This window comes from Homarus americanus, unplaced genomic scaffold (assembly GCF_018991925.1).
Source record: "Homarus americanus isolate GMGI-L3 unplaced genomic scaffold, GMGI_Hamer_2.0 scaffold23578, whole genome shotgun sequence".
NCBI classification, from domain to species: Eukaryota; Metazoa; Arthropoda; class Malacostraca; order Decapoda; family Nephropidae; genus Homarus; species Homarus americanus.
This window is the reverse complement of record NW_024733231.1, coordinates 4,496,883-4,513,934: the sequence shown is the minus strand read 5'-3', so window position 1 is coordinate 4,513,934 and position 17,052 is coordinate 4,496,883. Positions and strand designations below refer to the sequence as shown.

General features: G+C 39.1%; 1 protein-coding gene across 2 annotated transcripts; it reads left to right on the top strand.

The window, feature by feature from the left end:
- Positions 1-429: 429 nt before the first annotated feature.
- Positions 430-5,032, top strand: LOC121869585 (torsin-1A-like). Of its 2 annotated transcripts, none has more exons than XM_042371018.1 (2): positions 430-548; positions 1,079-5,032. In XM_042371018.1, exon 2 carries the CDS (start codon positions 1,086-1,088, stop codon positions 2,481-2,483), a length of 1,398 nt encoding a protein of 465 aa, XP_042226952.1. In that variant the 5' UTR covers positions 430-548; positions 1,079-1,085; the 3' UTR covers positions 2,484-5,032. The 2 variants fall into 2 exon arrangements, with proteins under 2 accessions (XP_042226952.1, XP_042226951.1); XM_042371017.1 differs by having other exon boundaries at positions 440-605.
- Positions 5,033-17,052: the final 12,020 nt, after the last annotated feature.

The window sequence follows — 17,052 nt, the reverse complement described above, 5'->3', positions numbered from 1 at the left end:
TAATAATATCTCCGTTAAAAATAGTTCGATCAATAAATTTATATGTTGCCTGTGCCAGCATATGATTATTTATTGTATTCTTGTATATATCTTCTATATTTTATATTGAATAATTGTCATAAATACATTCTGTTTAGCAATAACACTTGTAATCCTTTAAGAACTTATATAATCTTCTTGATTATATGAAACATATCTAATAATCCTATATATTTAAGGACATGGTGACAGCCCATTTAATGTTACTATTTTACCACGAATAAAGTCACCGACTATTTCATTTATTTGTTTAATTATTAAATTGTATATTTGCAATTAAATATAATTAACCAAAAATTAATATATCAGTATAAATTTCTTAATTTTTTTTAATTATCTCATATTATCCAAAATATAATTAATTTAAATATCCTGTTCGTGGTTCGGTGATGTTGTTGTTGTCATTCTGTAGCTGACTGACTGTACACGTCCAGTGACTCGGTGTTGGGGACCTCCGTGATGTGACTCATACTAAAGGAAGTGTGGCTGTTACATTGAAGAAAGAGAAAGCAATTGTCATTAATATCTGCGACGTTTGACTGATTTAGAAGATTAATAATACTCTGGTAACTGTTGACAGCCCATACTTTGTTACAGAAATATGTAACCCAGAACTACATACAGATACGAGATGAATAGTTGTTTGAGTGAAAATTCTATATGTTCATTATAACTTCCTACAAACCTAAACCAACACGCACTTAATTTAACTTTTGTAACACTTAATGTAACGTAATATATAACTTGACTTGAAGGCATTTATCAGTGCTACTATAGTGTGTGGTCTAAAATTTCTCCAGTACTGTACTTTATAATATATTCTTTCATAATTATCGTTGTCATTTAGTATTTTTAGGTAAGGTTAGGGTCGGGTAGGGTAGGGTCTGGTAAGGTTGGGTATGGTAGAGTAGAGTAAGGTAGGGTAGGGTAGGGTATGGTAGGGTAGAGTAAGGTAGGGTACGGTAGGATAGGGTAGGGTAGACTTAAGATATCTTTGTAAACCACACACTATATTAACACTCACTTTTCTCTTTCGCAGGTTTAGGATGGACGAGTCGGATTCAGTGCCTTCTGTGAGATCCATAGAAATTAAACCGCTGAGGAGGTCATTATCGGCTCAACCGGAGGAATTCATCTTATCCTCCTCTCCATATTCAACGCATCGGAGACCAAAATCTCCCGGACGCAGCCTGACGGAGATATTTGTACGCAGACCCCACCATGTTTCCCGATCTAGTTCAATTGACCAACACAGGCTAGAGAGGAGGAGGACTGTTGCTATAGGTGATCCCAGTCTTGAAAAACCGCCGATTGTCAAAGAAGTTAAAGGTGGGAGTTCCTTAGATAGATCCTTACCATTACATGAATCTTCATCTAATAACGACCCTGTGACGTCTGAAGTACCTGACGAGAATGTTTTGAGAAAGCGATCAAGAAAACCCGTGAAAAACGAAGGAAAACAGAGTCAGAAGAAAACACCATCTTGGTCAGGGAAAATTTTAAAGACAATTAAAATGGTTCTGTTTTGTATGTTAGTTCTGTTGTTGTCGGTGTTTCTGTTAACATTTGGAATATCGGCATTTATTGATTATCAAGAAAAGGAATGTGAGGCAAAGAGGAACAGGGTCTTGCCTCTTGATGAGTTAAAGGAACAACTTTCTATGAATGTATTGGGTCAAGATATGGCTATAGACATAATATTAGACACCTTTGGGGAAATGAGGCCAAATCAAGTCAGAATTCCTCTCATAATTTGGTTAGTTGGCGGGACAGGGAGCGGAAAAACACAAACGACGCAGATAATTAAACACGTTTTCTCGGGTGCGTACATGGTACAAATTGTGTTTCCTTCCTTCCTGCCAAGAGACGACAGTAGTCTATACAAGGAAATGTCTTCCCTCTTTCACAGACTTGATTCTTGTTCCCTCAATTTGATAGTTATTGATGGATGGGATGAAGAAGGTAACTTTCCTGTTGAGGTTTTAGCCAAATTTATTACCATGGTCCACAAATTTAATGCTGAGGGCAACGAGAAAGGTCAGATTGTTATTATCGTTAGTGGCACACGAGGCAGCGAGGAGATCAACGATTACTTTGTTGAGATGCGCCAGAGTGGAACACCGAGAGCAAATCTTAGCAGTGAGGAATTCGTTGATGTAATATCAGCCTTGGATGAATACAAACTACTGAACTCCATAACCAAAAACCTTGTAACTGTGCCTTTTTTGCCTTTAGAAGTTACTCATGTTAAGATGTGTATCAAGGAAGAGCTTGTAAAGTTAAAGAAAACAGAAATATTATTAAAGGAGGAAAAAGTACAATTGATAACTAAACAGATACTTGATCACCTTGAATTCATACCTGAGTCACATCCCCTGGTGGCAGCCACTGGGTGTAAGCGTGTTCAAGCTCTCCTTGCGCTGGTGCTCTCGGGCCCTAGATAATTAGCAAATTTATGTATTTATATATACCATTATATTTCTTCTGTAGGGATCTCTGTACTGTGTTGTGTTATATGTGTGGGATGGATGAAGGGACAGAAACCTAAAAGGAAAAGATAAAAGAGAGGTGTAGAGAATAACAGGAAAAGGTGGTGTAGATTTTGTTTATTAATATGATATTCACTACACTATTGTCTTTACACTTGTTATCCAATTAATCCTTTTAAATTTTTCTGATGTCTTGTTTCTCAGTATTCTGTGTATTAATTATCTCCTTGTACCCAGATCATTTAAGATGTCTATTGACTGTTGTTAGTGTACTTCAATTTTTTATGTTCAACTGTATTATATTTTTTAATGGCAAACCTCTCACTTTAAACATTCCTGTATATAGTGGAAGCTTCGTATAATGGGTTTTTCTCCCCATGTAATCCGCTAGATGGAGGTTTCACATATAATGGACCCTTGATATACAGTGATGGACTTTCCTCTCCATTTCTTCTGTTAAATAGATGTTTCACTGCAGCATAATAGCAGTATAAGGACTGTTCAGCCAGCCAGCCAGCCTTCTCCTCTACTCCTATACCAGAATTGAACAAACATTACAACAAATATTTTATGAGATGAGAAAATAACTATGCATGTGTCAGATAGAGACAGCCAATATTATTAACCTTGTGATATTTTTATATTCACTAGAAAAATAGATAACTCAGTTTAAAAGTACACATGAATACCCACCAAAATAAATCCTGTCAGTTCCCTCTCCCATCCATGAACCCTGAGTCTCATGAACCTGTGAATCCGAGACATCGCACATTGTTGGGTCTGTAAAAGGTGCACCGTGTAATGTCTCGGGTTCACAGGTTCATGGATGGAAGAGAGAATGGAGAGGACTTTTTTTGGTGGGTGTACTTGTGTCAACATAACCACCAGCTGCTTCAACATGAGGAGGCTGGGAATAAGTGCTGCACTGTATGTCTTGTGCAACGGGAAAGAAATAACTACTCTATAGACTTTAGCAATAATTTATAAAGAGGTTAGTAGAATTTTATTTGCTAACTATTTTATTTTTATAGAGATTTAATGGTGAAATTACAAGAGGATACAGGTAATTAAGTTAAATCCTAAAATAAGTATTTAATGACTAAATTGTCATGTGAGACATATCTATCCCCCAGTTACTTATTACCAAAACATTATGTTCACCAATAGAAAAAGGTCCTGTTGTCTCACCTCCTGAACTATGAACCCCGAGATTCAGACTTGTGAATCCGAAGCATTTATGGACAGAAAAATGCTTCAGTATCAATTGCTTTGGGGTTCGTGGCTCAAGAGGAGAGGCGACAGGGCTTGTGTGAGTGGCTACAGTATAGTGCTTTGTGGGAAATGTTTTAAGGCTTGTTTTTGGATTTTCTTTATAGCATATCAAATGGGTCATCTGAAAAATCACCACCCTAGCTTATTTCACCTAAAGATTAATCACTCAACTTAACACTATTTAGAAGGGAAGAGATTAGGTTAGGATTAGCATTAGGGTGGTTAGCTAATCTGGAGGTGAAATAAAGCTGTAGTGGAGATTCTTCAGGTGATCTTATCAAAGTATAGTTGTGGTCCTTTAAGACAATTAGGTTATTTTTGTGTTACTTAGATACGTTCTGGGTGAAGGTTTACATGTGTGTGTGAAGAGTCGTGGTTGTGTCGTGTGAATGTGATTTGATGTAATTGAACTCTTGATTTTACTCTAGAGATTTTAATATGTATTTATAATTATTCTTACAGTATTATTATGTGACATGAATATCTAAAAAAAAATTCTTTGGCTTATAAACTGATATTATAGTATTTCATTATATATGGACTTTGTATCTGTTCAATTGATCGTTCATTTATGCCACTAAACTGAACGTGATGAAGGTCTTCTCTTAGGGGGGTCGTGGCAGAGCTCAAGTACCCCCCCCCCCCACAAAAAACATAATATAATACTATTATTTTTTTAACCCAGTCTCTATGTCTTCCTGTCGATGGAATTTTAAGGTTCATTTGTACTTAAGGTGACCCGGCCATACTAGTTAAGAGGGTCCTTGAGGGTCTTACATATGATCCCCAGTTCCTATTCAATAAAAGCAGGTTGGTGATTGGAAGGGCAACCCGTCTTAACACTAGCTTCAAATGTGCCAGATTCCGGTGATATTTTGGTTGGGGATTCTTACAGCTGGACAGTTTTTATATCTGTCCCTTAGGGTGAAACTTCTGTTTAGCGGATTTCTGTCTATATATATTCCATTAAGTAGGGGTGTCGTATCTAATGGACCCCCTATATAATGGACTTTCATCTCTATGTTGTTTGTTAGGTGGAAGTTTCACATATAATGGACCCTTGATATAATGGACTTTCATCTCCATTTAGTCCATTAAATAGAGGTTTCACCACAGTAAGAGTTATCCCACACCAACTATTCATGATTATGTGGCTGTGTCCATATTATCTCCTTTATAAACTGTGATCATATACTGTACAGGTCTCCAGAAATAAAGAAATTATTTATGAATGTTAAATTTCAAATACTTACCACGTAAATAGATTACTCTGGAGTTTCTATGATAATGATTACTAGAATGTGAATTTTTATAGTATTGTGTATAGTGATATTGTTTATATATATTAGTATTGGTGATTTGTGGTGACATACTATAGTAGACAAGATATGATGATTTACAGTAGCACAATAGGGGTTAGAGGGTTACATAGAGCAGTAGTGAAACATAGTATCTTTTAAATATAGCTATAATATAAGGGGTTTATACAAGGCTCGTGGTGAAGGTTAGATGCTGGTCGTGGTAGAGGAGGAGGAGAGGGTAGTGCATGGGTCAGACACAACAATGTATGTATTGTGGTGTCACGGTAGCCATTGTTGTTTAGGCCATCCAGTGTGGTGACGTATGACAGGGTAAATATCACACATATCCAAGATCAGATTATTGCTTGTATTGTTACCATCTCCCTTAACAGGTCAAGATGACTTTTGGATTCGTTAAAAAAAAAAGTCAAAAGGGTTTTATATAATTTTTTCCATTTCGTATATTTTTTATTCATTGCTCATTACATTACAGTAGTTTCAAGGTGTCTTAATTTGATTTCCTGTTCTTTTATCTTAATTAAGTTTCCGTAGTTCTTATCACTTTTCTTCGTACTATTTCCAGGTAGAATTGTTTAATCTCCGAATTTGTTATATATTTTTTGTGTCCTTAGATTACAGTCGTGTAGGCAGCAACCACCGGCAACATTGTGAAAGATTGTGTTTATTTCTTTGGGGTATAAATACAGTGGATTATTACATCTGTTTATGGCTTATGACAGGTACCAGTGAAGAGTGAGAGAGATAAAGCTTCATTTATCCATTTAGTGAGACATTATTATACTGGTGAAGAAGAGTGTGAGATAAAGCTTCATTTATCCATTTAGTGAGACATTATTATACTGGTGAAGAAGAGTGTGAGATAAAGCTTCATTTATCCATTTAGTGAGACACATTATTATACTGGTGAAGAAGAGTGTGAGATAAAGCTTCGTTTATCCATTTAGCTTTAAGGAGTCAAATAGTCACTCAAGGTCAGTTCCCATATCTTGGCTTCATTCTGTGAGAGGTCGAGTCAGGCCTTACACCACTTATCATCTCTTCCTTGTCAGTATGTACGATCAGGGGGGGGGTATTCAGTTGTCATTGTGGTGGCAGGGGAGGTCAAGTAAGGTCACAGATGCTCATTTGTTCTTTTTTTTAAAGGTCATTCAATTTACCTTTGAGAAACGAAAGGTTGTGATCATTTCGCTTTGCCATAAACAGAAGAATTTTGTACAAGGAAATCTATGTGTACCTTTATAAACCTATTCTTATGTCATTACTTACAACTGAATCATAACACCAATGGCCACTTAGGTACTGTCCTCGTCCAATCATATTTTAAGTTAAAGAAAAGCTTAAACTCTGTTGCTTCCCTATTGGATGATGTAGATTGTAGAGGTTTTGTGTTTTGCCTTACCAACACAGGATGTAAAGGGTGCTCAATAAACTAGTCCCTGTGTTATGTGGGATGAATAATGTTGGAAGAGAGGAAAGTGTCTCAGTACCGAGTTGGAGGAAGGAAAGTGTCTCAGTACCGAGTTGGAGGAAGGAAAGTGTCTCAGTACCGAGTTGGAGGAAGGAAAGTGTCTTAGTACCGTGTTGGAGGAAGGCGGAAAGGAAAGAAGGTGTCAGATTTCTAAGTACCATGGTGGAGGAGAGAAGGAAGGAAGGATGAACAGTAGTGAAGGAGGAAAGGAAGGTGTCTCAGTACCGTGACAAGAGGACAACCATCAAGATGTCCAACAATAGACTGTGATAACCTCGCTCGGCAACACCAGCGTCCCAGTAGCCTGCTCTTAGTCCACACACACACACACTTCTGACGCCTTTATTTTTTCTCCTGTCTTCCTATCTCTCCTAATCTTCTCTTCTCTTTTGTTCTATTTTATCTCTTTCAAGCGTCTATTGTCTCCTAGCTACTGGGTAAACATTGGGGATTTTACTATCTTTATATACTTGGTTATCCTTTCATTCTTCTTCTTCCTTATTTATCTCTCTTAATCGTCTCCTTTCTTGTTCCATTTATCTCTTTCAAGTAGGTATTGTCTCCTAGCTACTGGGTAAGTTTCTGAATTGTATTATTTTGTGTTTTTTTATTGGTTCGTCTTTTCTCATTGTGTTATTAAGAATGCAGGCTAAGGGGGAAGGGGGTATAAGGGAATGGGGTATGTGTCTAAGGGGGGAGGAGGAGGAGGAATATGGGGTATGTATATAAGAGGGAGGAGGTAGGTAGGTGGTAGCGGTCAGGGAAAGGACACACATACTGACAACTGGCACTTGCATCACCTCACACCATCCAGGTACCGAGTGAGGAGGTTTTAGTAGCTTATTTTACCTGTAGATTTACCACCCTAGCTTATTTTACCCGGAGATTAACGACCAAAACTAACTAACTTGTAGAAATTATCAATCGTAGTGTAGCATAACAAAATGTATTAATATAAACTTAATAAAACAGAAACGATACAAAAACAATTTAAAAAAATACATTAACTTTAGCAGAGGACTGTTAAAGTTAAGTAAATACCACGAACAAGAACACAACGACTATTAATTTTTAAAACAAAACGAACCAACAAAACAAAATATAACTTAATTAAAAATATCACGTTCGTTATATTAAATTTGTGTTGTGTTAATAGCTTTAAGTAAAAATAAAAGCGGGTATTGGGTCTCATTCAAGGTTATTTTCCAACATTACTTAACTTTATAATTTTTACCGGGAACATGGAGGACTTAGCTGGACACACGATCACCCTTACCGTCTTGTGATGCTGAAAATATGTGTAGTAGAAACTCTAGGTAAGTATACTGTTACTTGTATAACACTTTTAACTTTAGAGATGAATTTAGCGAAAGAAGAGAAGAAGTTGGATGTCCTATACAAGAGAACTGAAAGCATTTAAAGATTTTAATCTGGAGCAGCATTGAATCAAACTAGAAATTAAGGTAAATGACTTCTAATGTTATCCAACTAATCAAAATAATCAAGGTGTTATCTAGTTTATAATGTTACACAAAGTATACATGTTATAAGATCCTCAAAGTTAAGATAGGTTGGATTGATGGAATATTGTGATAATCTAAAAAAAACATTAATGGCTGCACTAGCGCGGGATAATTTCTCACCTCAGGATCGAATTATAGTTCATTTTCCTAAAAACTCGATAATATTGTGAAAAAATAGCCATTAAATTGATAGACATACATAAATATATATACAGGTCATATTTAGGTATTATAATCATTTAAAAGTCATTATTTAAGCTCATATATCGAGGTGATATACTGAGGGTCATATATTAATGTAATATATTTTTATTACAGACGAAATTTATAGTCTTGTGTACGATTAAAGGAGTTAGCTATAATTAAGATATGCATTATAGTGTATATAAGATAATGTATATAATGTGTACCTCTGATTCATTACACAGTTGAAATAAAATGGTATAATTGTTTGAAAGCCATGTTATATTACTCGGTTTATTAATGCGTGGGAAGGAAACTCAGGAATATTACAGGTAAGTAGATATTATAATTAGTTACAGATTAATATTACCAATTTAAGCTGTTTATCATCAGATCTATATATTATGGTACAGTGTATCTTGTTTATAAAGAGAGATGTTGGGGTGTATGTAAGGCTCATATAAGTTTTAAATGTATTGCCAAAATAGAAAAAAGTCGACATTAATTATATATATTCTTGTTATTGTTAGTTATATATAGTCATACTCAATGGTGACTTATTAAGCAATGGGTATATGTTTGGTGAGGGAAAATTAAAAAAATAAAGGTTTCTTGCTTAATAAAATAATGAATTAGTTGATCATAATAGATAAACCACAGTATATTATTTGTATGTATGTTATAAATGTTGATAATTATGTGAGTGGATGAAAAAGATACAATCCTTTCCTGTTACCACTCTACCAGTTTAGTCTCTCGACACTGCAGCAGGGGCAGTGCCGGATTAAGCTTAATAGGGGCCTGAGGCACAGATCAGCTTGGGGGCCCCCTACCCTAAAGGTGTATATAAATAACAAGAACAAAAAATAACTAAATTGATTGTTACTATTGTTTACTCAAAAATCAAAATGCACAACTATTGGTAACTTAAACAACCACTTTTCTAGCTTTCTTTCTAGAAAATTCATCAATGATAACATCAAAATTAAGCCTCCGCATAATATCATATTCAATGTTCATAAGAGACAGAAATTGGAGACGTGGCTGGGACATTGGTGAACAGGGCTCGTTTTTTATACGCTTCAACTTGGAGAAAGTTCGTTCTTCACTTGAATTAGACACCATTAATGACAGAACATATGACATGAACTCACCTGATCAGGTGATCCATCCCGCCACATAATCCAATATAAACATTCCCGTTCCTCATATTTCCCTTCCAAATTATCCATTATTTCGCACTTCACATAATTCTTTGATCATTCATAACTTATTAACTGAAGTTATATACATCATTGTTTACCTGAAATGGTCCTCCAATACGAAAGTCTGGCGCCGTCCGTACGTCACAATGGAGTCCCGGATCAGCCGAGTGTCGTCAGCTACTGTTGTGGAACAGTAGTAACAGTTGCCACACTCCACTGTATATATATGATCCAATTGGACACATTTAGAACGAAATAGTTAATGGCTTACTTACTAATTGACCATTTAATGGGACATATAGCTAAATATTTTTATCCTTAGAATCTGGGGGCCCCTAAGAGTCTGGGGGCCCCTAAAAGTCTGGGGGCCTGAGGCCAGTGCCTCATGGTTAATCCGGCCCTGAACAGGGGTCGAGCTAGCTACACTCTCTCTTTACTGTAGTGTAGGCCAGGTACTGCATGCGTGTGTGTTTAATAAGCGTTGACCAACAAGGAGAGTGAGAGTGAAATCTGAGTGATGATGTCTAGCTATTTAACACTCGGCAGCGGCCCCCTGCCTAACTCTGTACGCTGTTCACCTCAACCTCACGCCACTGTAACTTGCATTCACACATTATCCGTGTCTGTTACCTGTATTGTCCTATATTCTACCTTTTCTGTGTGAGAAGAGGATAAATGAGAAATATACACACGTTTATTAATGAATGGAAATGAAAAGTGTTAGCTTGAGGTTGGTAAATGAAGTAGGGTTTATTTATAAGATTAGCCAAGTCTTTACCCATGAATTCAAATACTAAATGGCAACGTCAAGATGGTGAGGAATGTATTTTTGTTCTAGGATTAACAACGAGAACACTATGAGCAATGTCCGCATGTTAAAGTCACCACCAAAATCAGAATTATTTTAAATGGTGACCTTTTTTCAGGGAGATTTTACAATAAGATTTTGATAGTGTTGATTGAGACTTATTGACTGTACTGATAGTGAGCTTGTATTGATTGTGAACGTGTATTTAGTATTTATTAGGTTAGTATTATTCTTAAAGAGGTTAAAGGGGTAAAACACAATCATTAGTGAAGATCTCGAATGGAAATTAGTATTGAGTATGACACTTCTTCTTCATGGAAGTAGAGCAACACGTATTGAAAACTGCAACATCGTTTTCCTTAACAAAAGAAAGTGTTTGTCGTTACTGAAGGAGAATACATTAGGCAAAACAAAAGACAACCCTTCGCTTATTATTGGTAAGATTTGATTTTTTTCCCTTTTACAGTTAACTCATACATGCAATCTAAAGAAGGACATTTCAGAATTGTTTTTATAATACTAAGTAAGTTACTAATTAACAGTAAACACTATTTCAAACATGATTCGTGAAGTATGTTATACGATGTTAGCATAAGTCACACCAGCTGGTGGGGGGAACGGGGAGAGAGGGGTTAAAAACAGCAGTAGCGGCACGTGGTCTAAAATTATAGCCCAAGACCCTCTCATTTATCACTATCAAGCTGGTGTCCTGCACGAGGTATAGTGCGGTAGTCGCCCTCCAATGAGAGAATAGTAGTGTTGAATAGTTTTGAGACTGATAGATAGAGAGACAAATATATAGAGACACATATATAAAGAGATAGACAAATAAAGATAGATAGAGAGAGATTGAGATGGCAAAGATTGCATAGAAATTCTATGATAGAATACAGACGATTTATCCTAACAGTCAAATTGGGATGGTATATATATATATCGCATAAAATACAGATTATTATCCAAAACTCGCTTAGGTGAATGCGTCATGGGTGTAGCCGTATTTTGAGTGCAGCCATAGTTTATAATAATCACAAAACTTGTATTTGTGGCAGTATATTGAACATGTACTACAACAATTCTAATAGCGGTGAAGAAAATGAATAGCAAGACCTGATTTACGATGTTGAATGAAAAATATCACTTTAATTGTACATTATTTTCACCCGAGTTATTATTATTATTGTTGTTGTTTTTACTGTTATCATTATTATATTATTGTTATTACTTATAATTGTTATTATTTTTATTATTATTATTATTATTATTACTACTCATTATTACTATCATTATTACTATTATTATTATTATTATTGTGTCACTACTTGGAGATCAAATCAGCTTCTTCGTCTATATAACGCAACAAATGACAAATTATTATACTTTCAAAACTTATCAGCTCCATATACGCAGTTAGTTTATCTGGGGTCAGCGTCCGATGGCCACGTGCTACACACACACACACACAGATACACACATACACACACGCGCACACATACAAACAGATACACACACATACATACACAAACACAGATACACACACACACACATACACAAACACATACACACATACACAAACACACACACATACACAAACACATACACACACACAAGCACAGATACACACACAGATACATCCATACACACATAGTTACATACATACATACATACATACATACATACATATATACAGTACATGCAAAAACACACACCACACACACATATGCATACACACACAAAAACGACACACGCACACACACACAGACACACATACACACACACAAGGTACTAGAATATATTGTCACAGCTGCCCTGCCTAACCTCCCTAAATTGAGACTTAATTGAACGTAACATTTAACCAACGGTTATAATTTTCGATGACAATGCACAATACATAATAAATTGTAGGTTAAATAGTCCCCCGTGCAGTGCTATTAGAGACCCTTAGTGCTAGTAGACCTTAGTGTAAGTGGTGTACGTACAGTGTTAGTGGTGTACAGTGCTAGTGGTCTCCAGTGCTAGTAGACTCAGTGATAGTAGTCTTCAGTCCTAGTAGACCCCCACTATTAGTTGACCCCAGTACTAGTTGACCCCAGTACTAGATACTTCCCCTTCACACCTGTCAGTATAAAGTGAACTCTAAAAATGTCTCCTAATTAACTCCGAGACTCTACCTTAACTAAGACTCGTCCTGGGAATAATATTTAACCCTGGAGTCTCTAGGAATTCGGTTCTCTGGCCTGGTTTGTTTACTTCCCGACCCCCTCCCCATCGACCATCATCCTGGGAATAGAAAGAACGTCGTTCATCCTGGGAATAATAGAAAGACCGTCGATCATCCTTTGAATAGAAAGACCGTCGACCATCCTGGGAATAGAAAGAGAATATCCGGGTCACTGTTGAGATAGAATATTGCGCAATAATCTGTGGGTTTAATGATCAGAAAGTGTGACATTGCGAGGATGTGAATTAACTGCGTCATATTCGTCTATAAATATTGTTTTATTGGTGGATATGGCTGTGTGTGTGAGGGGGAGGGGGCAATGGAATCGTTCACAAGAGTGGGGGAGCTCTCAGGGTGTGTGTGTGTGTTGGGGGTGCGTTAAAGGTGCTGCATTGTGAGGTTCCGCAAGGGGCTATGCTCTTGTTGCTGCTGCCTCCGCCGTTTAATATATAAACTATCCTTGTCACTGTTACCTGATACTGTTACCGCCACTACTACTGTTACCTGATACTGTTGATCTGAACCCATTCTTGTTATACTAATCACATATTTGGTTAAGTTAAGTTAGGTTAGGTTAGGTTTCTCTGGGTTTAGTTATAGTAAGTTATTATTAGGATTGGTGAAGGTAGGTTGGGTTAGGTTATGTTAGATTGGGTCAGGTGATTGTTTACACAGTGGGTTAGGTTAGGTTAGCATTACGCACCGCACCTCCTCCCTGCACCTCCCCGTACTTCCTCCTTACACCCTGTCTTGCCCCTCCCCGCACCTCCCTGTCTCGTCTTTGGGCACACTGTAAGCCTATGGTGCGAAGCTTAAACACCTCCTTGGCCACAAATAAACCAAAGCTTAAACACCTAAACCACAAATAAACCAACCAAAGCTTAAATTTTCACTTAACCCCAAATAAACCCAAGCTTAAACATCTCCTGAATAAACTAATGTCAATTTGAAGCTTAAACCCTAAGTAAATCAACGTTAAGTGCTTCGTTAACCTCAAGTGCGTCTTTAAGCATGAATGGAAGGCTTAAACACATGAGTCTGGAGTGAGCACTGGCGGTGAGAGTGTGTGGGTGTGTGAGAGGGTGTGTGGATGTGTGAGAGGGTGTGTGGGTTTGTGAGAGGGTGTGTGGGTGTGTGAGGGTGTGTGGGACTGTGTGGGTGGGTCTGTGAGAGTGTGTGTGGATGAGAGAGAGAGTGTGTGTGGGTGAGACAGGGCGTGACAGCGAGATGGTGTGGGTGTGTGAGGGTGTGAGAGAGAGAAAGAGAACAAGGACAGTGAGAGAATGAGAGAGAGCAAAGACAGTGTGAGAAAGAGAGAGGGAGAACAAGGACAGTGAGATACAGAGAGAGAGGAAGGGGTGGGGGCAAGGACAGTGAGAAAAGAGAGAGCAAACACAGAGAAAAGAAAGTGAGAGAAAGAGAGAGAGAGAGCAAGAACAGTGCAAGAGAGAGAGAGGGAGAAGCCCCGGATTTCTTTCTTGAGGAAGGAGGAGTGTTAACGTTAGATACAAGTGTGTGTAAGCATGTTAGTGTCTCTGGGTGATAGATGGATGCTGGGTTGTGGAGCAGATGGGAGGGTTGGGTTAGACAGATGGGAGGGTTGGGGTGGGGATAGATGGGAGGGTTGGGGTGGGGATAGATGAGGCAGGGGATAGATGGAGGGTTGGGTTGCATAGACAGGGAGAGTTGGGGTGGGGATAGATGTGAGGGTTAAAGTGGGAGGATGGAGGGTCATGTGGGATAGATGGAGGGTTGGGGTGGATAGATGGGAGGGTTGGGTTGTGATAGATGGGAGGGTTGGGTTGGGGATAGATGGGAGGGTTGGGGGGATAGATGGGAGGCACAGATGGGAGAGTTGGTGGGATAGATGGAGGGTTGGGTGGGGGATAGATGGAGGAAGATGGAGGGTTAAGATGGGTGCTAATACAGATGGGAGGGTTGTGACAGATGGGAGGGTTGGGGTGTGGGGATAGATGGAGGGTTGGGGTGGGGATAGATGGGAGGTTGGGGTGGGGGATAGATGGAGTGCTGGGGGTGGGGATAGATGGAGGGCTAGGGGATAGATGGAGGGTTGGGGTGGGGAGATGGGAGGGTTGGGATGGGGATGGATGTGTTGAGGATGGGATGGGTGATCTGTCATCTAGTATTCCTTGGTCCCCCTCCCCCACCTCCTCCTCCTCTCTCCAGCACCTGTTTGTTGTCATCCTCTGCAATACTTCCCTCCCTTATCCTGCCATCTCTCTTGTTGCTTTATTCACGCACTGGAGGCTGCCCCCTCCTCCTTTCTCTGTCTGTCTCTCTGTTTGACTCTGTGACTGTCTGTCTGTCTGTCTCACATACACTCTTAATTCTAACATATTCTAATCTTACCTAACTTAACCTTACCTAACCTAACCTAACCTAACTTAACCTTACCTAACCTAACCTAACCTAACTTAACCTTACCTAACCTAGCTTAACCTAACATAAAGTGTCAATGTTTTTCTGAGATTCATTGTGGTCTGTGTGTGTGTTTAGTTAAAAGTTGCGTAATTTTAACCCAATCGTCTATTTATCATTCTATCATGCTATCCATCATTCTATCCTCTTGTCTAATATATCTTATTCTGTTATCATTCCATCCTTGTCTTTCTCTCACGTTTATTTTGTTCTTGTCATGTTATTTCATCTTATTCTATCCTCATATTTGTCTATCCTGTGACCATTCTATCCTGATATACTGGCTCCAGTAGTCCAGACGCTTGTCGCTCTCACTATAAATTCCACAAAACAAGACAATAAACAAAAGACTGTCGACTCAAATGCAAATAATGGCCGCACTATAAATTCGTCAAAGACAACAAACAAAAGACTGTCGACTTTGATGTTACTAAAGGCGGCCCATGTACGCTTGGAATGGGCCTGTTTTGTGATTATATTGTGGTGTGTGACGGACCATTGCACCTGTATCACAAATATACAGGTGTTGAATGGCGCCAGGCGTACCTGCTTGCATACCTGAACACTGCAAGGTCATTCTAAGCGCTCCATACCAGCCCCGGTTTCTCCTGAGGTTTCTCATTGGTTAAGAAACTTTCGTGACGTCATATTGGGTCTGACTATCCCGGTGCTCATTGGTTTAACTTGTCGGTGACGTCACTTGATGTCTGCCTGTCATGGCGCCCATTGGTTTGACTCCCTCGTGACATCATTGCCGGTGTCTACATCCCGTGGCTATCATTGGTTTGTCTCTCGCGAAAATTAGGCAGTTTTTTGGATGTTGGATGTGATTGGTTTACCGCCTGTATTACGTCACATTGATGCCAGGATGATTTATTTTCATTGGTCATGGCAGATAGTATTGTTGAGCTGAACATACTGCGTTTTTGATGGACCTGTTTTGCTCTTAGTGGTAAACAATAGGAATTATCTGGTGAAGAGGACACACACACACACACACACACACACACACACACACACACACACACTACCCAGTCAGTTAAGTATCTCATGTTTACCCAGTCAATTAACTGTCTCACTCCTTCCTGACTGTCTCTCCCTGTCTCCCTGCACATCCAGTTAAGATCCGTTAATAGGACACATTCCTTAGGGAGCCAATATCCTTTACTCCTACACGTATAGAATCCTACCCAAAAAATATAGAATACGTCATTATTTCTTTTCACTACATATGTTTATTCTACCTGTTTATTTCACTGTAACACAAAGGTTTTTTCAGGTAAAGTTAAAAGACTTGTATTTCAGTTCAACATATGTAGATTTATTTTTTTTAGATGTATAAATGTATAAATGTGTTTTTTATTAATGTATAACTTCAGTGTCAAGTTTATATAAGGGTCATGTAATTTTCTCAGTGTAATATATAAATATTTCCTCTCCCTTGTTACCCTTTCTCTCTCCCTGTCAATTCCCTGGTCACCCTTCCTCTTTCCCCCTGTCACTCCTTTCTCTCCCCTGTCACCCTCCCTCTCCCCTGTCCCCTTCCTCCCTGTCACCCTTCCTCTCCCCCGTCATCCTCCTCTCCCCTGTCACCCCTCCCTCTCCCCCTGTCACCTTCCTCTCCCCTGTCACCTCCCTCTCCCCTGTCTCCTCCCCTCTCCCCCTGTCACCTTCCCTCTCCCCTGTCACCCTCCCCTCCTGTCACCCTTCTTCTCCCCTGTCACCCCTCCCTCTCCTCCTGTCACCCTTCCTCTCCCCTGTCACCCTCCCCTCTCCCCTGTCACCCTCTCTCCCCTGTCACCCTCCTCTCCCCTGTCACCCTTCCTCTCCCCTGTCACCCTCCCTCTCCCCCCTGTCACCCTCCCCTCTCCCTGTCCCCTTCCTCTCCCCCCCTGTCATCCTTCCCTCCCCCTGTCATCCTTCCTCTCCCCCTGTCATCCTCCCCTCTCCCCTCCTGTCACCTTCCTCTCCCCTGTCACCCTCCCTCTCCCCCTGTCCACCCTCCCTCTCCCCCCTGTCATCTCCTCCCCTATCACCCTTCACCTTTCACCTTCCCTTATCACCCTTCAGCATGCATGTCTAG